This window comes from Lepidochelys kempii, chromosome 11, assembly GCF_965140285.1.
Source record: "Lepidochelys kempii isolate rLepKem1 chromosome 11, rLepKem1.hap1, whole genome shotgun sequence".
Lineage (NCBI taxonomy): Eukaryota > Metazoa > Chordata > Testudines > Cheloniidae > Lepidochelys > Lepidochelys kempii.
Genome location: NC_136390.1, coordinates 1,124,212 through 1,143,040, shown reverse-complemented (window position 1 = coordinate 1,143,040; position 18,829 = coordinate 1,124,212). Strand labels below are relative to the sequence as shown.

The 18,829-nt window shown below is 63.3% G+C and overlaps 1 protein-coding gene across 3 annotated transcripts in view; it reads right to left on the bottom strand.

The window, feature by feature from the left end:
- Nucleotides 1–18,829, bottom strand: part of PTPRN (protein tyrosine phosphatase receptor type N) — a 48,280-nt gene that overhangs the window by 4,422 nt on the left and 25,029 nt on the right. For all 3 annotated transcript variants that reach the window (XR_012154178.2, XM_073304823.2, XM_073304825.2), the window contains exons 9-19: nt 15,446–15,795; nt 14,644–14,730; nt 14,183–14,262; nt 13,762–13,826; nt 4,438–4,650; nt 4,060–4,269; nt 2,916–3,063; nt 2,513–2,586; nt 2,180–2,257; nt 1,323–1,442; nt 1,025–1,191 (exon numbers count right to left, since the gene is read on the bottom strand). Coding sequence is in view for 2 of the 3 variants with exons in the window: in XM_073304823.2 (XP_073160924.2) it covers nt 1,025–1,191; nt 1,323–1,442; nt 2,180–2,257; nt 2,513–2,586; nt 2,916–3,063; nt 4,060–4,269; nt 4,438–4,650; nt 13,762–13,826; nt 14,183–14,262; nt 14,644–14,730; nt 15,446–15,795 (1,592 nt within the window). In the remaining variant the exon portion in view is untranslated. The remainder of the gene's footprint in view (nt 1–1,024; nt 1,192–1,322; nt 1,443–2,179; nt 2,258–2,512; nt 2,587–2,915; nt 3,064–4,059; nt 4,270–4,437; nt 4,651–13,761; nt 13,827–14,182; nt 14,263–14,643; nt 14,731–15,445; nt 15,796–18,829) is intronic.

Genomic DNA, 18,829 nt, shown 5'->3' with positions numbered 1-18,829 from the left:
CTCTGCAAGTCGGCACACCCGCTTGTGACAAAGTGGGACTGTTTCCTCTGAACAGTGTGGGGGTGCCTCAGTTTCCCCTAGGCAGTTCTTAAGTATCTAGGGGATAGGGTAAGGGTGTATGATCGTTGCAGAGCCCTAGAGGGCGGGTGTGTGCAGGGGTCTGGACACAGAGAATGGCCGACACCCTGTTTCCTGGCCACTGATGGCCTGGGCCCTTCCCCCCTGCAAGGTGAGAGCTGAAGGGTTGGAGAACAAAGGAATCCGGTGACCTCCTGGCCCGGGAAAGGAACAAAGCCCAGAGGAGGGGGGGCTGGAGAGAGTTTCAGTTTGGGGCTGGCTGGAGACATGGAGTGAAGGGCAGACGGGGTTGTCTGGTTCACTGGCCCCAAAATGGACCCAGTTGAGGGGGTCCTGTTCTCTGCACCTGCAAGCTCTGTGTTAGACCATGTTCCTGTCGTCTAATAAACCTTCTGTTTCCCCGGCTGGCTGAGAGTCCCGTCTGACTGCGGAGTTGGGGGCAGGACCCTCTGGCCCCCCCAGGACCCCGCCTGGGCGGACTGGCTGTGGGAAGCGCAGGGAGGGGCAGAGGAGGCTGAAGGCTCCGAGGTCAGACCCAGGAAGGTGGAGCCGGGTGAGCTGTGTGTCCTGCAGACAGGCTGCTCCCCGAGAGGAGACTTCCCCAGAGCCCTGCCTGGCTTCATGAGGAGCAGGTCCAGAGCATCGCCCGGGGACTCCGTGACACCGCTCCCCAGCCTCCCAGACCCACGGAGCCCCGAGGGACTTACAAGCACAGCCCCCTCCGAGTGGGCATCCACGCGCCCTGGCTGCCCTGATTGCCCCTGGGGCCCCAGCTGACTGGGCATCCTACAGGGCTGAGCACCAGCCCCTCCCAGAGCCACCCCTGGGACCCAGGCCGGTGCTTTCCCTGACGGCTCCCAAAGCAGGCCTGGCTTTGCCAGCCCATCTGCCCTGAGCCTGCGGCCCGGCCCACTCCTAGCCAGGCTGGGAGGAGACTGCCCCTTACCTGCGGAAGTCCAGGAGGGGGCGGGTGGTGGTGGGGATGCCCTCGGCTGGCCAGCTCAGGAAGTGGAACTGGGTCAGAGTGCGGGTCTCCTGCGACTGCACGTTCTTCAGATAGAAGCTGCGCACCAAGAAGTCCTCACACCAGATGTGCTCCGAGACCAGGTTCACCTGCACGGAGAGGCCCAGGGAGTCACGGCCCAGCCAGCCCCAGCTCCGTCCCGGGGGCTGCACGCTCAGCCGGGCCTGCGCTCTGCCCGCTGCACCCCATGGGCCATGCCCCCGCCCACCCCGCCACTTGCCTCGTAGATGTGGTAGAGGGAGGAGCCTTCGTCGGGCCAGTACCGATCGCACTGCTTGACGCTGTCCTCCACCAGCGGGCTCAGCATGACGATCACCGTGCAGCCGTTCTCCCACACCATCTGCACGCAGGGCACATGCCGTCAGCAGCGGGTGCCGGCAGGCCGGGCCCAGGCTCAGGGGTGCTGGCTGAAGGGGCTCTGCTGGGAGAGCCAGTGGGGACTGCGAGGAGCCCAGGGAGGGCAGAGCTCAGCGGCCAAAGCCTGGGGTCCCAGCCTGCACCTGCTGAGCCTGTCCAGAGACTCCTCTGGGTCCTCTTGGCAAGGGGACTGGGCTCTCTTTGGGGGAGCAGCCCCAGCAGGCCCCCAGCAGCCAGCACTGGGCACCTCCCTGCTGCTTCCTGCCCCTGGCTCAGGAAACCGGGGCACCCCAGGGCACAGTAAGGTCCGGCCCAGATGATGCTCACCCGCCATCCTCACACATGCCTGCCTGAGGCCCTGTGACCCAGCGCTCCAGGGAGCCTGCCCACTGACAGGAGGGGGATTCAGAGCCGAGCAAGGGCAGATGCAAGGGGAGCCCCCTGCCAGGCAGTGCCGATGGGACAGGGCCACCGGTCCCTCCAAGCTGTGCGCGTGTGTGCCCACACAGCACCGAAGCCCCGGGCACACGGTGAAACCCCGCACGCACAGACGCACAACAGTTTGCACAGAAGACATTTTGTGTGCACGCGGCCTGCCAAAAATTAGAGGGAACTTTGGACAGCACCCTGCTGTGGGCACCTCTGTGCCCAGCCGGGGCTAACGCCGCAAAGCCAGGGGTGGGGAGGGTCCCGCTCCAGCACCCGGCGGCCAGCACTCACCTGCCAGAAGTCGGCGATGGTGTGCGAGAGGGGCCCCTGCGTGGCGATGTACGCTGGCATCCGCGGGTCGTGCTCAATCTGGGCCAGGAGACAGCGCGTCAGACACTTCCCTCAACAGCACGATGGGGGTGCAGCGGGGGCCCCCCAGGAAACGGACACCTCAGGTGGCACCAGGCGAGCAGGCACACACGAGTGTCGGTACAGGGCGGGGAGAGGGGTGCGTACACGAGTGTAACGGGGAGAACCCCGCTCTGAGGAACACCCCGGTCGCCCCGGGGCAGGCGGGCTGGGGGGCAGGGCCGGCACATGGGGCCCAGGCGAGCTCTCACTTACGATAGGGCTGGCGTTGATGAAGTCGCTGCGGGATGGGTTGCTCTCGGCCTTCAGCTTGATCCGGGCGTGGTCGTCTGGGAAATCACCGCACAAGGGGAGCCGTGAGCGAGCAAGACGGGGCTGGGCCATGGGCCATGCACCCCGGGATCCGCTGGGCCTCAGATCTGCCCGCGGCTCTGCTCCTGGGGGCAGGGGAGAGAACCGGTTCTCCCTGTCCAAGCCATGCCGGTCGGCACACCCCCATGCCCCCGCTGGCTGGGCTCCCCCAGCCTGTATGGCCCCCTCTATCCGTGTCAGACCCCACCATACCCCGAGGACCCTTGGTGCGACACCGGCTGGGCTGGCAGCTCTTTGGGTCACAGCCCGCTGGGAGGGGGGCGCGCCGAGGGGGCAGGGCACTCACAGGGCACGTAGTCGGGGTTGCGGTTCTTCTTGAGGTTGGCTTCGCTCTGGGCGGCAGTGCAGACGCTGGGCTCCGCCTGGTAGGCGCACAGGGCCTGCCACTCCTTGGCCAGCCGGTCCCGGTTCCTCAGGTGGTCTTCCATGTAGGCCTGTGGGGGCGGCTCGCGGGTCAGCGCCGGCTGGGAGCGCAGCCGGGCAGGGCCCACCCAGGCAGGGCGACGGGCCGTGGGGAGGGCAGCCTCCCTGGGGCCGGACGCAGAGAAGAGGCCACACGGGCAGGGGAGGGAGCCCCTGGGGCGGGGACGTTTGGGCCAGCAGCAGGAGGCATCTCCTCCAGCAGGGGGCAGTGCACACACACACGGGGACGGGGACACACACCCCGGGGCTCACCGTCTCCAGCAGGGGGCAGTGCACACACACACGGGGACGGGGACACACACCCCAGGGCTCACCGTCTCCAGCAGGGGGCAGTGCACACACACACGGGGATGGGGGCAGTGCACACACACACCCCGGGGCTCATCTCCTCCAGCAGGGGGCAGTGCACACACACACGGGGATGGGGACACACACCACGGCTCACCGTCTCCAGCAGGGGGCAGTGCACACACACACGGGGATGGGGGCAGTGCACACACACACCCCGGGGCTCATCTCCTCCAGCAGGGGGCAGTGCACACACACACGGGGATGGGGACACACACCACGGCTCACCGTCTCCAGCAGGGGGCAGTGCACACACACACGGGGATGGGGACACACACCCCGGGGCTCATCTCCTCCAGCAGGGGGCAGTGCACACACACACGGGGATGGGGACACACACCCTGGGGCTCACCGTCTCCAGCAGGGGGCAATGCACACACACACGGGGATGGGGACACACACCCCAGGGCTCACCGTCTCCAGCAGGGGGCAGTGCACACACACACGGGGACGGGGACACACACCCCAGGGCTCACCGTCTCCAGCAGGGGGCAGTGCACACGCACCCCAGGGCTCACCGTCTCCAGCAGGGGGCAGTGCACACACACACGGGGACGGGGACACACACCCCGGGGCTCACCGTCTCCAGCAGGGGGCAGTGCACGCCCCCCCCCACGCCCCTCTCCCCCCGCCCCGCCCCGCCCCGCCCCGCAGCTCACCAGGATCATGTGGCCGGTGGAGATGTCCATGTTGGACTGCACTGGCTCCTCGCACCAGGACGGCGTGCTGCTGTGAGAACTGGGGCTGGCCTGGGGGGCGTCGCTGAACTGGGACGAGACGCTGCTGACCCGGGAGTTCTCTGCCGGGGCCGGGGGGGCTTCCGCGCGGCCAAAGAGTGACTTGGCGGCCATGTGCTGCCGGCACAGCTCCTGGGGGGCGGGGGCGAGATCAGTTGCCCCTCGGCACTGAGCCCGCAGCATCCCCCACCCCCCCGCCCAGCCCGCCCCTCCGAGCCAAGCCCCGGCCGTTTCAGGCCCCGAGGACTCGGTCCCCGCTGTGTCCCCCCCCGCCCCCCCCCGGCGCTGCCCGGGCCCTACCTGGTACTCGAAGGTGCTGTCCCCGGTGCCCTCGGGCCCCAGGGCCGCCAGCCGGTCCTTCTCGCGCTGCTTGGCGTGCTGCCGCAGGCAGGCGGCGATGCCGGCGGCGATGCCCACGCCCGCCACGCAGGCCAGGGCCAGGAAGGTGAGCAGCACCGAGTGGAAGGTGTCGCCGAAGTGCGAGGGGTGCGGGAACGGGGCGGCCTCATTGCGCTGGGGGCGGGGGGGGCACCGTTAGCGCAGGGGGCCGGGGGTGACCGCGGGGCCCACCGGGCAGCAGTCAGCCCCTGCACCCTGCGCGGCGGGGGGGACCCCCCGAGTCAGGAGACGCCCCGGGGCCAGACAGCGGGAGGAGGGCCCGGGCTCTGCAGAGAGCTCAGGGCCGAGAGCCAGCAAGGGGCAGGCCCTGAGCCCCCCGGCTAGCCCCCCGCAGCTTGCGGGTCTCGAGGCTGCATGCGCCAGCGGGGGAGGAGCAGGGCGGGGGAGCCCCGCCAGGAAGGGGGAGCCCCATTGTCCCTTCTGCTCCGGCCTGGGGAGGTAACCATGGGAACGGGCAGGAGCGCACACAGGCCGGCTCAGCGGGGCACCGGGGAGCAGGCTGGAGTTACCGTGGCAACGGCGCAATGCCAGCTGCAGCGATGCCCGGGGCCGAGGCGGGTGCGGCTGACGCTGGGGAGGGAGCCCCGCGCAGGGACGGCCCCCCCATCCCGGCCCCGGCCCCGGCCCGGAGCACCCCTCCGGGGGACGAGAGCCCGCTGCCAGCAGATGGCCGCAGCTTGGAGTCACTCCAGATCCGGGTGGGAGCCGGCGCCCCCGAGAGGGGACAGGTCCCTGCCCCATTCCCCGCCCCCCCTGAGCCAGCCAGGCCCCAGCCTGGGGCCGGGAGCCAGCGCCCCCGAGAGGGGACAGGTCCCTGCCCCATTCCCCGCCCCCCCTGAGCCAGCCAGGCCCCAGCCTGGGGCCGGGAGCCAGCGCCCCCGAGAGGGGACAGGTCCCTGCCCCATTCCCCGCCCCCCCCTGAGCCAGCCAGGCCCCAGCCTGGGGCCGGGAGCCAGCGCCCCCGAGAGGGGACAGGTCCCTGCCCCATTCCCCGCCCCCCCTGAGCCAGCCAGGCCCCAGGAGCCAGCGCCCCCGAGAGGGGACAGGTCCCTGCCCCATTCCCCGCCCCCCCCTGAGCCAGCCAGGCCCCAGCCTGGGGCTGGGAGCCAGCGCCCCCGAGAGGGGACAGGTCCCTGCCCCATTCCCCGCCCCCCCTGAGCCAGCCAGGCCCCAGCCTGGGGCCGGGAGCCAGCGCCCCCGAGAGGGGACAGGTCCCTGCCCCATTCCCCGCCCCCCCTGAGCCAGCCAGGCCCCAGCCTGGGGCCGGGAGCCAGCGCCCCCGAGAGGGGACAGGTCCCTGCCCCATTCCCCGCCCCCCCTGAGCCAGCCAGGCCCCAGCCTGGGGCCGGGAGCCAGCGCCCCCGAGAGGGGACAGGTCCCTGCCCCATTCCCCGCCCCCCCTGAGCCAGCCAGGCCCCAGCCTGGGGCCGGGAGCCAGCGCCCCCGAGAGGGGACAGGTCCCTGCCCCATTCCCCGCCCCCCCTGAGCCAGCCAGGCCCCAGCCTGGGGCCGGGAGCCAGCGCCCCCGAGAGGGGACAGGTCCCTGCCCCATTCCCCGCCCCCCCTGAGCCAGCCAGGCCCCAGCCTGGGGCCGGGAGCCAGCACCCCCGAGAGGGGACAGGTCCCTGCCCCATTCCCCGCCCCCCCTGAGCCAGCCAGGCCCCAGCCTGGGGCCGGGAGCCAGCGCCCCCGAGAGGGGACAGGTCCCTGCCCCATTCCCCGCCCCCCCCTGAGCCAGCCCCCGCATCCGCTCGGCTGTTTCTGTCTCAGGATTCAGGCCCAGCTGATCTGCCCTCCCAGGAGGCGGGGGTGGGGCAGGGTGGGGCAGCAGGAGGGCAGAGGGAGGACCCATGCTGCTGGGCTCCTCTCCCCTGACTCCCTGAGCTTCCAAGTCCCTCTTCTGAGGGCTCCCCCCTCAGCCCCTCCTGTCCACCTCCCCTGCCCACTGTCAGCCCCCAGCGAAATCCGAACCCAGCTCCCCTGCCTCATCACTGCCAGCAACCGCCCCCCTGCCCCCCTCAGGCTTGTGTCATCTGTGCCGAAGCGGGACTGTTCTTAATGTTTCCTCTGAATACTGTAGGGGTGCCTCAGTTTCCCCTGGGCAGTTCTTAAGTCTCTAGGGGGTGGGATAAGGAGGTGTAATTGTTGCAGAGCAAAGGGCCAGGGTACATAAATGTTCCACGCTCTGTCTCCTGACCACTGATGGCCTGGGCCTTCCCCCTGCAAGGTGAGAGCTGAAGGGTTGGAGAACAAAGGAATCAGGTGACCTCCTGGCCCGGGAAAGGGACAAAGCCCAGAGGAGGAGGGAGTGGAGAGAGTTTCAGTTTGGGGCTGGCTGGGACATGGAGTGAAGGGCAGATGTGGTTGTCTGGCTCACTGCCCCCCAAAATGGACCCAGCTGAGGGGTCCCGTTCTCTGCACCTGCAAGCTCTGTGTTAGACCATGTTCCTGTCGTCTAATAAACCTTCTGTTTTACTGGCTGGCTCAGAGTCCCGTCTGACTGCGGAGTTGAGGGGCAGGACCCTCTGGCCCCCCCAGGACCCTGCCTGGGCGGACTCGCTGTGGGAAGCACAGGGAGGGGCAGAGGAGGCTGAATGCTCCGAGGTCAGACCCAGGAAGGTGGAAGCCGGGTGAGCTGTGTGTCCTGCAGACAGGCTGCTCCCCGAGAGGAGACTCCCCCAGAGTCCTGCCTGGCTTCGTAGGGAGCAGCTCCAGAGCATCGCCCGCGTGACAGCATCACACCCTCCCCCCAACCCCCAAGGCCTCGCACATTGCTGTTCCTGCCCCACCTCCGTCACTGCAGCCCCCCTTTAATACACCCCAACCGCAGCCCCTGAGATATCTCCCTGGCCCTAGCACCCAGTCCAGGCTGCCTGTCCTCTCCGCAGCCTGGCATTGCTCCCGTCGCTGGCCCCACCCCACTGGGCCCAGTGGTGAGATGCCAGGTGTGCTGCCCCTGTGCCCAGACAGAGACCAGGCTCCCTGCAGGCAGGGCCCTGCAGCGAGCAATGGAGCGCCCAGCGAGAGGATTCACCCAGAGCTGCTCAGCCCTTGGCAACGAGCCGGCTCTCGTTCCCGGGGCACCATCACCGGAGCACCACAGTGCCCACTCTGGGGCCTTCCCCTCAGGCTGCGCTGGGCAGTGGAGTCCCTGAGACCTGCCCCATTTGGGGAGCTGGGGTGATCCTCGGGCAGCTGATGCACTGCCAAGGTGACAATCCTTGGGGGAAGGGCCCTCTCCCCTCACACCACAGACCCCTTGACGGAGTGGGAATTTTTCATAATATTTTGTTTGAGGACTGTGCATGCCTCAGTTTCCCCTATGTGCTGCACAGTTAACTAGGTAGGGGAAAAAGCTGTCTGGAGTCTGGGCCCAGACCATGGCCTGGCCATTTGGTATCTATCCACTAATGCCGGGGGGCGGGGGGGGCACCAAGCTGGGACTAGTTGGAGAACTAGCCAGCTGGGACTAGATGGAGAACAAAAGGACTAAAGAAGAGGGCCAGGTGACCACGTTCACCCAGAGACACGAAAAAGGAGGGCCCTTTGGGGCTGTTACGTATGGGCCTCTGGAAGCAGGATGCTCTTCCACGGGGACGGGAGAGGGGCTGGAGGGTTCTGGGCTCAGGCTGACCCAGCTGGACGCTGCTGTCACTGTGTTAACCTAAGGACTCTACACTGTGTCCAGACATCCAATAACCTTCCTGGTTGTAGCCCGCTGGCGGAGAGTCACTGCAGAGTCAGGGAGGTGGGGGTGCTTTGCTCCCTCAGGGTGGGCAAGGCTCCCTCAGGTGTTCAACCCAGTAGACTTGCTGAGGGGAGCTCACGGTGTGACCCAGGGGTGCTGAAGGCTCCGACCCAGGAGGCGGGGAAGCCAAGGGGCTGACCCCAGTGAGTGTGACCCTCAGGGGCTGGTGCACTGCAGGGCTCCCACCACCGCTTCCCTAGGAGGGTGGGAGCTAGAGATCCCGATGTCCCACCTCCCACCAGCCAAGGGGCTCACACCCCATCCTCGGCACAGCCTGGGAGCCCTCCAAGCGGCACAGCCCCCAGGACCCAGCCAGGCCAGCTACCCCGCTGCACAAAGCAGGGACGCTCTAGGTCCAAACAGCTACACCCATGTCAGGGCGGGCAGGAGCAGCAGCCAGCTGTCCTGCAGCCTCCTCCAGGGGAGAGCACGGTGGTGTGTGAGCCACCGCCGTGTCATCCCCGGGAGTTGGACTGGATCCTGTTCCCAGCAGCCAGCAGGGACCACGAGATCAGCTGGCCTGAGCTCCTGGACAGCCCTGACCCAAGGATTCCCCCCCAGGCACCCCGTAGTGAGCCCAATAGCCTGGCTGGGGTAAAGCGGCTGCCAGGAAGGCACCAGGCCGGATGTGAAGCCACGGCGAGCTGGAGAAGCCCCCGCTGCCCATGGGAGTTTGTTAATCAGCCGCACTGTTAACAATGGGTGCCTAATTTCTAACCGGAAGTTGTCTGGCTTCAGCTTCTAGCCATTTGCTCTTGTTTGGCCTCTCTCTGGTCTCTGGGGTTCGCGACCCATTCTGTGCAGCTGTAACAGACGGGTTGTGCCAGGGACCCAGATTGAGCCAGGAGCGTCTTTAAAATCCGTGAAGGCAGAAGCTCCTTTCCCTGGGTTCGATGCCCCGGGTTTGTTGCTGGGCATCCCCACACCCAGGTAGTGGCTCTGGTTTGTTTCTCAGAGCACCTGTGAGGCAGGGATTGGTCAGGTTTGTTTCTCAGGGAGAAAGTCTGTATTAGTGTGAAGGTTCCTTCATGGGAAGGAAGCAGCAGGTGCTAACGGATTCGTTAATCTAGTGGAGCCGGGCAGAACAAAAGCCAACAGCTGGAAGCTGAAGCCAGACAAATTCCAAAGGGAAATGAGGTACAACCTGTTAACAGGGCAGGCGATTAACCACTGGACCAAGCGCCCAGGCCACCAGTGGCTTCATGTCCAGCTTCGCTGATGCTTTAGCCAAATCAGTGGCTGGGTAAAAGCAGTAAAGCAGGGCTGGCCCCACCGAGCCTCTAAGCCACGTCCCTCAACACCGTGCCCTGGCCACTCCGACGGATCACCCGCTGTGTGGACCTGGCCTGAGCCCACCGGCGCTCACGCGGGACCGGCGCCCACTCCAACTTCACAGTGTGGAAACAGGGGTAAAGGATTTAAACATAGGCCTCTTGGTTGTAAGAAACAGAGTAACTGTCATGGTAAGTCTTAGCCTAATATCGGGACCTGTAGAAGCAGGACTCACGTCAGAAGCGGGTGGGAAGATAGCAGAGTAAAGTCAGCATGACCCAGCCCTAAAATAGCAATGTTTTAAAAACAAAAGTAAAAAAATACAGGAAGGGGCAGGAGACTGGCCCTTATAACATAAACAAACTGCAAATGTTTTTAATTAATGCATGCCACTAAAACGTATAAATGCTTGTAAGATATTGCTTGTACTTTGAAGAAACCGAGGCAGAGATGCTCTCTGCCCGCTGTATTCTTCCCTTGCAATTGCTCGGATAAAGCGGTCTCTGATTTTGTTGCTTCCAGCCTGAGAATGGAGTCTGTTTTCTTCCACAACAGCAAGCCCCAGGCTGCAGGGCGCTAATCAGGGCCCTTCAGAAACAGCCGGAGCCACATGACGACAACACAGCCCTGAGCGCCAGGCCCTGGCCTCGCAAGGGCAGCACGGAGAGAGCACTCAGCAGGTGGCTGGCTCCATCCCAAAGGAGCCCCCGGGGCCACAGCCCCCAGCCCGGGGCCCCGGGCCAGGAGCGAGATGCAGGGCTGGCTCCAACCACTGACCACACTGACCAGGGCGAAACCCCACCCTGCAGGAATACAGACCCTGCCACCTGGTGCAGAACCGGGCGGGGCCCCTGCCACAGGGACCAGGCCACCCCCCCACACACACACTGCCACCAAGCAGAGCCAGGCCAGTCTCCCAGCCCCCTGTTCACCGCCCCCTGAGCAGAGCGCCACCTCGGCCCAACCCCTCCAGAGGGCACGAGGTGGGTCAGAAACTAACCCCAACCGCAAACAAGACCCACTGCTACGGCATCGCTCCCTTGGCACGACCCCAACCAGGGCGCAAACAGCCCTGCCCCAAAGCAGAATAAGCCCTGGTCTGAGACACTAACGTCCACATCAAAGGCTGCTTGAGATCCCCGCACAGCCCTGCCTGGCCCCAGTGATGCAGGCAGAGCTAGGCTGGGCCAGGGGCAAATTCGCACCACCCACAGAATCAGGGCCCAGGAACCAGGGGTCGGGAATGGGGGAGAGCCAGCAGGCCAGGAGGGGCTGGGGCTGGACAACACAGGAACAGGGCAAGGCCGCCTCGTCCCAGGGATGAGCAGACTGTCGAAAAGCCACAGGTAGAACCAGGCCTGGCAGAAGAGCAGTATCACACCATGGGGCAGGAATGGCCCCGGGGGCTCAAAGCCCACACCCAGGGGGAGGGAACCCCGACAGAGATGGGGTTCTGCCTCAGTGACACCTGGCAGCATGCAGGCAGCTGGCCATGGCAGGGAAGTTTCATTTTAATGTAAGTGATCTGTGCCCCATGGGGTAGGTGCGGATCATCGACATGTATCCCAAGTGCCAGTCTGCCCAGGCCACCCCCTTTGCCATGGCAGCCCCCCCCCGTGCCTCATTTCAGGATATTCTGGCCATTGCTCCAAATCTCTGGCCCCAGGACAGGAGCCTGAGAACTCATCCAGCCCCATCTCCACCCCCACCATCCTGGTGCCCAGAGAGCAAATCCCCCAGGCCCCTCCTTTGAGCCCTCAGCCCACGTGGTGCCCGGTGCGGAGGGGAGCGGTGACGGCAGCCATTCCTCTGCAGGAGACGTCTCTGCGCTGAGATCAGCATCCCCCCAGAAACTGATTCTCCCCCACCCAGCTGGGACATGCACCTCGGCCCCTTCCCTCCCAGCATAAGCCAGGGGTGTTTCCCAGGGCAGGGGCTAGTGGACTCCGTAGTCCGTGCTGCCGCAAGGGAAATTGTCCCGTTCCCCAGAGAGTCAGAGGCTGGCTGGCTGTGCCAGTCACTGCACACACTGCCCCGAGTCCTGCCCCACTCCTCAAGGCTCTGCTGAGGCCAGCCCCCATCCTGTGGGATTTTCACCTCAATCAATGGGGGGGCAGGGCTAGAGCCCTGCTTCAGAGCATGGTGCCAAGCAGAGGGGCCCGGGGTACATCCCGGAGCTCAGCCAGGGCAGGGGGACTGGCTTCATGGCCATGGGACTGTGGGGCTCGCCCCAGCTTCACTTATGAGGGGGCATCTGTACTCCCCCACTCCCAACAGAGCTGAGGGAGGTTTGTGCTGAGAACCGCAAACTCGTGTCACTTATGTTCTAAGAGTGGGTGGGAACAGGGCCACGGGGGATGACGGGAAGAATGGCCCCCTGGAAGGGCACCAGCCCGGTACCCCAGAGACCTGGGCTCAAGTCCCAGCTCCCTGGCTCCAGCCTGTGCAATGGGGCGACAGTGCCGCCCCGCTGCTGGGGGCTGCCAGGCCCTGGCCCTTGGGGGGCCCTGCCCCATGCCAGTCAGGCCTCACCCCTGGGGGCTGGGGTTACCTGTATGCCAGCCCCCGTCGCTGGGGGTGCAAACAGCCCCATCGCAGTCACGAGCGGCTGGGGAAGGGAATTGGGGGCCTCGCGCTGGGGGTCACCGGGAGGGCCGGGGAAGCCAGGCAAGGCCCAGGGCTCCACGGGTTGCTGATGGAGACAGGCTGCCTCCATGGCCAGGGCACCCCCAGCTCAGCCCAAGCAGCCCCACGCTCAGCCCCCCTACGAAGGGGGGCCCGGCTCAGCAGCAGGAAACCCCCTTTCACCTCCTGCTGGAGACCAGCACAAAGGGGCTGGTGAGTGGCCTGGCCCCCAGGCATCCCCCACCCCTCTGCACGCTCAGGGGTGCTCCCAGCTCACACCACACCCCCCTCCCTCCGCCCCGCCCGGGGAGAGCTGGGGCTGGGCCACGGTGGGCAGGAGCCAGCTCCATGCCTCCGAATGCCCCACCAGGGGCTCAGCACCTGCTGCACCCCAACCCTGCCAGGCCTGCCTGGGACCAAGGCTCAACACCCGTTGTTAGGCAGGGATGTGGGAGCCAGGGCTGGATTCAGGCCATTCACAGCGCCAAAGCCTGCCCCCCCGCCCCACAGCTTGGCCATGGTTTAGGGCCCCATCCCCTGCTGCACTCCAGGAGCCCCAGACCCAGAGATGGACAGGAAGAAGGTCTGATCTCCTGGCACTAAACCCTGAAGTGGAGGAGCTGGGGTCCCTGCACAGGCTGCTCCAGCCCCAGGAAACAGCCCTGGCCCCTGCCACACACCTGGCCCCGCAACCCCAGGAGACAGCCTGTCTCGGCCTCCCCGGGCCATGCTCTGGGACTGCTCCCCACGCAGCCAGGCAGGACTCTGGGGGAGTCTCCTCTCGGGGAGCAGCCTGTCTGCAGGACACACAGCTCCCCCGGCTTCCCCCTTCCTGGGTCTGACCTCGGAGCCTTCAGCCTCCTCTGCCCCTCCGTGCGCTTCCCCCAGCGAGTCCGCCCAGGCGGGGTCCTGGGGGGCCAGAGGGTCCTGCCCCCCAACTCCACAGTCAGACGGGACTCTCAGCCAGCCAGTAACACAGAAGGTTTATTAGACGACAGGAACACAGCCCAAAACAGAGCTTGTAGGTGCAGAGAACAGGACCCCTCAGTCAGGTCCAGCTTGCAGGGCAGGGAGGCCAGAGCCCCATCTGGGCCTCCCTCCATTTCCGCAGCCAGCTCCAAACTCAAACTCTCCAGCCCCTTGTCTGGCCTTTGTCCCTTTCCTGGGCCAGGAGGCCACCTGGTCTCTGTTCTCCAACCCCTTCAGTTGGCCCCTTTGCAGAGGAGGGACCCAGGCCATCAGTGGCCAAGGGACAGGGTGTCGGCCATTCTCTGTGCAGACCCCATCACACTGGCCCTCTAGGGCTCTGCCACAATCACACCCCCCGATCCCTCCGCCTGAATACTTAAGAACTGCCTAGGGGAAACTGAGGCACCCCCACAGTATTCAGAGGAAACATTAAGAACAGTCCCGCTTCGTCACACAGCCCCACGCCCTGCTGCACCAAGACTCAGCCTTACCCCTCCCCGCCCAAGATTCCAACCCCCAGGACGCTGGTACTGGGGCATGGCCATGCCCCCAGTCACTCAGCTGCTCAGTGGGGAGCCCGTCGTGCGTCTCCGGCAGGGTCGCTGCCTTACCTGCCCCACGCCCGTCTGCACAATCTTCAGCCCCAGCTCGGCCTCCAGCTCCGACTTCACCATCGCTGCAGAGAGCGGAGAGGTCGGGGGGAGCTCACGGGTCCAGCAGACGCAAGTGGGGTGAATCGCCGAGGGCCTGCCCCGGATCATGGGGGCATCGCCCTGCTTCCCAGCTCCCATCTGGGCGCAGGCCCACCCCCCGCTGCCTGCCCTGCAGCGTGGGGCGCAGATCACAGCAGGCACTCACATCTGGGAGGGGCCGTGGGCGAAGGGATCAGTGAATCACTCGCCTCGGGGCCAGCCCCGCCCACCTGAGCCCCCCACTCCATGCACTGGGGCCCTGGCCTGTGCCCCACGCAGCCGCCCCTCACCTAGGTGGTGCAGGCCTAGCCCCCAGAGCCCCCAGCCGCACCCCACTCACCGGCCTGATTGGTCACATCTGCCAGCGACAGGTTCTGGTGGTTCTGCCGGATCCGGAAGGTGAGAGCAGGGCCCACGACGCTGCAGGGAGCAGAGAGGCCTGGGTGTCACGAGCCAGGGAGGGGCCAGACCCCAGCCAAGGGGGCCATGCCCCCCACCCAGACCCCACCCCGGATCCCTGTGCCTGGCCTAACCGAGCCACGGAGTTTGGGGGCAGGGCAGCTGCTGACGTGTTGCAAAGAGGGGCCAGCAACTGCAGATGAACTGGGGTGAGACCTCAACCCCTTGGCCCCATGCTGCCCCCCACTGCACTCACCCCAAGCCAGCCCATCCCCCACAGTGCCCCTATCACCCCACCCCCTCCAGGGATGCCACACCCTTCCCAGGATGTATTGCTCTGCCCCCCCCCACCCACACTGGACACTCTGCTGACGCCCCCTCTGGGGCGGCCCCTGGCCCCACCTGATGTTGATGAAGCTGGCCGTGGACAGGTGGACGTGCTCGGCCAGGATCTCCAGCAGCCGGACGCCGGCAGCGAGGCCCAGCGGTCTGGAGGGGAGCAGAGATGGGCACAGCTCACGGACGGGCTGGGAGCCCCAAGGAGACGCCGCGCTCACAACCTCCCCCAGCATCCGAGGCGGGTCAAGGGCCCCGAGGGTGGCCGGCTGGGTGTCTGAGCAAGCCAGCAACGGGGGGTCCCAGCCCTGCCAGGCCCCCGCCGTGCAGAGGAGCTGGAAGGAAGGGGCGTGGAGATGGGTCAGGGGGCAGCTAGGCGGGCATGCCAGGCGGGCGGGGGGTGCTTTCTCCATCTCCAGAGGGAGGGGAGGAGTCTGGTGCATGGACGTGTGAGCTGGGGGTTAGGAGCATTTACCCAGCTTGCATGTGTGGCCATCGTGTGCAGGGGCTGCCGGCCCGCACGTCGCACGGCCCCTGGGCTGCTCCCACCAGTCAGAACCAGGCGTTATCGCTGCCCGAGGAACAAGCTCCCCATACGCACCGCACCCTGCAGAGCCCCCCCGGGGGGCAGGACAAGGGGCCACGCCAGAACCCCGACAGTCAGAACCAGGTGCCACCCCCTGCCTGAGGAACAAGGTCCTGCCTGCAGGCACCCCGGAGAATCGTCCGCAGACCGGCCACCGGGGCAGGGGCCAGAGCCGGGAACGCTGCCCCCCCCACGGCAACAGGCAGGGCAGCCACACAAGCCAGGAAGCCACATGCTCTGGCCCTTTCACCCCCCAGCCCAGCCCCCATCCGCAGCTCTCACTTCTGGTCGGTGACGATGTAGCCGTACTCCTCAGCAGGCCGGGGCTCCAGCGGCTCCCCCTTCCCGCCATGGCCCCTCGGCTCCGTGGAGCTCTTCTTCTCCACTGGGCCTGGCTTGTGGAGACGGAGCACGTCGCCCGCGGCGGGGTCCCTGGGCGCAGCCTGCCCCGGGGCCTGCGGTTCAGCCTGGGACACCGCCGGAGGCCTGGCACTGCCCCACGCCGGGCCAGCCGCCTCCTCCCATCTCGGCCCCTCCGTCCAGGAGGAGGCGCTGGCTGGATTCTCAGGGGGAGGCACCGTGGAGGGGGGCGGCTCCGGCTCCTCTCCGTGCTGCATTTCCCCTTCTGTCACCTGGGGCAGAGGGCGGCACGTTACCCACGGGGCAGCCGGGCCTGGCTCATGGCAGAGTCTGCCCCACCTGGGGAAATGGGGCCTCACAGCTCCAGTGACCTCCCCTCACCCAGCCCTTGGCCAGAATCCCAGTCTCCTCGTGACCTTGGCAAGACCTCTCAGAGGAGGCAGACAGCTCTGGCTGGGACAGGTGGCAGGAGATGCTGTGCAAGACTCACCCTGGAGTTTTGCTGTCGCCCTCGAATCTCAGCCTGCCGCTCCCCGTAACAGGGTGCCAATAAATATTTGCAGATGGAGAGAGCACACTCGGGCTAGTTTGCTCTCAGCAAACCCATTCTGTTTGCACCCTGGGGCCCGGAGGCCCAGCCCCTGGGGCACTGGACTGTGAAGACCCCTCTGAAGAGCCAGCTGGTCCAAGGGAATGGAGGGCGGTACAGGACACACCTGTGGAAGGCTGCTTGGCCCAACCGGGAAGAAAATTAAGCTTGCCCACAAAAAGCTCTCCAACTGTCCGAGGAAGATGGACGATCCTGGTCAGGGATTCTATACTAGGAAGATCTACAAGGGCCAGGAGGACCACAGGACGATGTGCTGCCTTCCCGGAACCAGGCTGCAAGATGTCGCTAAGATCTGACAGGTTTCTGCAGTCAACGGGGACGGTCCGCTCTCATGACAGAGCTCGGTGGGATCTCACACAGATTACACAGGCCCTTCCAGTTCCCTGAAGAACATCCAAGCGATCTTCTCGGAGATCCTGCCTGTCCTACAAGCAAAGTAGGACAGAATAGAAGATTCTGGGGGTGAACTGCTGGCTAGGTGCTAGGAGACAGGGTTGCAGAGTTTGGCTGGCCTCCAGCTCCGCAGAAAGAGGGCCAATCTCTTTGGGGACAGGCTGGCTAGAGTAGTCAAGAAGGGATTAAACTAACAAGGGGAAGATGACAACGGGGAGGAAATGAGAACAGAGTTGTGATGCTGAGAACATCCTCGCCAAGACACCAGAGGACATGAAGAGCAGAAATTCTTTAACTACCTGGACACCAAGGGTAGGAGCCTGGCGAACAAACCAGAGGAACTGAAATTGCTCATTTGTGAGCATAAATTTGATCCAGTTGTTTTGACTGGCGGGAAGATTTGGGTGACTGGCATGGCAAAAAACAATGGTTACAACCGACTGAGGAAGGATCAAGTGGCCCAAAGGTGAGGGGGAGTGGCACTGTCAAAAATAGCATGACCTCTTTCCGATATCAAATGCTTATGGCTCAATAGCCTAAGAGAGAAAGCACAAGATGGGGTGTTGGTTGGTGTCTGCTGCAGAGCCCCAGATCCCACTAGGGAACAGGGTGACTGGCTTCTCAGGCACCCAGTTAGGGAAGAGAGCCACATGATCATGGGGGGACTTCAGTCTGAAGGACACACACTGGTTGTCTCGTGCTGCCAGGACTAAAATATCCTCAGAACTTCTAAACATTACAGAATTTCCTAACTCAAGCCAGTGCTGAATCCAACATGGGGGAATTCTGCATTAGGCCTCACCCAGAGGGGCAAAGAGGAATGATCAAAGATATAAAAATTAGTTGCAGCTTAGGTACAAGTTAGGACTTGATCACATTTGTTACGTGCCAACAGAATAAAGTCTGAACCGGTAAAACATAGATACCCAGCGGTTTAACAAGGGACAATTTCATAAAGCTCAAAACAATTACGAGCCAAATCAGCTGGGAGAAAGCGTTCAAACAGAACAGTGTGAATGATAATTGTGAATGGTTTAAGAATGTTTTACTAGATGCTCAAAAAGCTACAATTCAAGAAAGAAGACTGCACTGGTTAAAAACCCACCAACTTGGCTTACAGTGGAAGTGAAGGCAGCTATTAAAAATATAAAACAGGGAAGAAAAGAGAAGTTGACACTAATGAACTATACATCAGAAGCTCGGCACTGTAGAAAATGAATAAGGGAAGCAAAAGGACACCATGAATAATGAGAGGTTTCAGAGGAGCAGCCGTGTTAGTCTGTCTTCGCAAAAAGAAAAGGAGGACTCGTGGCACCTTAGAGACTAACCAATTTATTTGAGCATAAGCTTTCGTGAGCTACAGCTCACTTCATCGGATGCACAATGTGGAAAGTGTAGAAGATCTTTTTATACACACAGACCATGAAAAAAAGTGTGTGTTTATCACTACAAAAGGTTCTCTCTCCCCCCACCCCACTCTCCTGCTGGTAATAGCTTGTCTAAGGTGATCACTCTCCTTACAATGTGTATGCACATTAGATCACCTTGTGATAAGTTATTATCAGCAGGAGAGTGGGGTGGGGGGAGAGAAAACCTTTTGTAGTGATAAACACACATTTTTTCATGGTCTGTGTGTATAAAAACATCCTCTGTATTTTCCACAGTATGCATCCGATGAAGTGAGCTGTAGCTCACGAAAGCTCATGCTCAAATAAATTGGTTAGTCTCTAAGGTGCCACAAGTCCTCCTTTTCTTTTTACCATGAATAATGTACATCCAGCAGAGTTAAGGATAATAAAGAGTTTAAGTATACTAGAAACAAAGGAATCCTAACAATTATATCTGTCCATTACTAAATGGAAGTGGTGGAATTGTCAATAATAATGCAGAAGAGGCAGAAGTTCAATACATTTTTGTTCTGTATTTGGGGGAGGGAAAATGATGTAGTCATATCACATGGTGATGAAATACTTTACATTCCAACACTAACTCAGGAGGATGTTAAACAGCAGCTAGTGAAGTCAGACATTTTTAAACTCAGCAGCTTTGGACAGTTTGCTTTCAAGAGTTTTAAAAGAGCTAGATGAGGAGCTCACTGAACCATTAATGTTGATTTTTCCATAACTCTTGGAACACCAGCGAAGTTCCAGCAGACTGGAAGAAAGCAAATGTGCCTCTATTTAAAAAGGGTAAGTGGGATGGCCCAGGTAATTATAGGCATGTGTGACAAAGTGGGACTGTTCTTAATGGTTCCTCTGAATAGTGTGGGGGTGCCTCAGTTTCCCCTATGCAGTTCTTAAGTA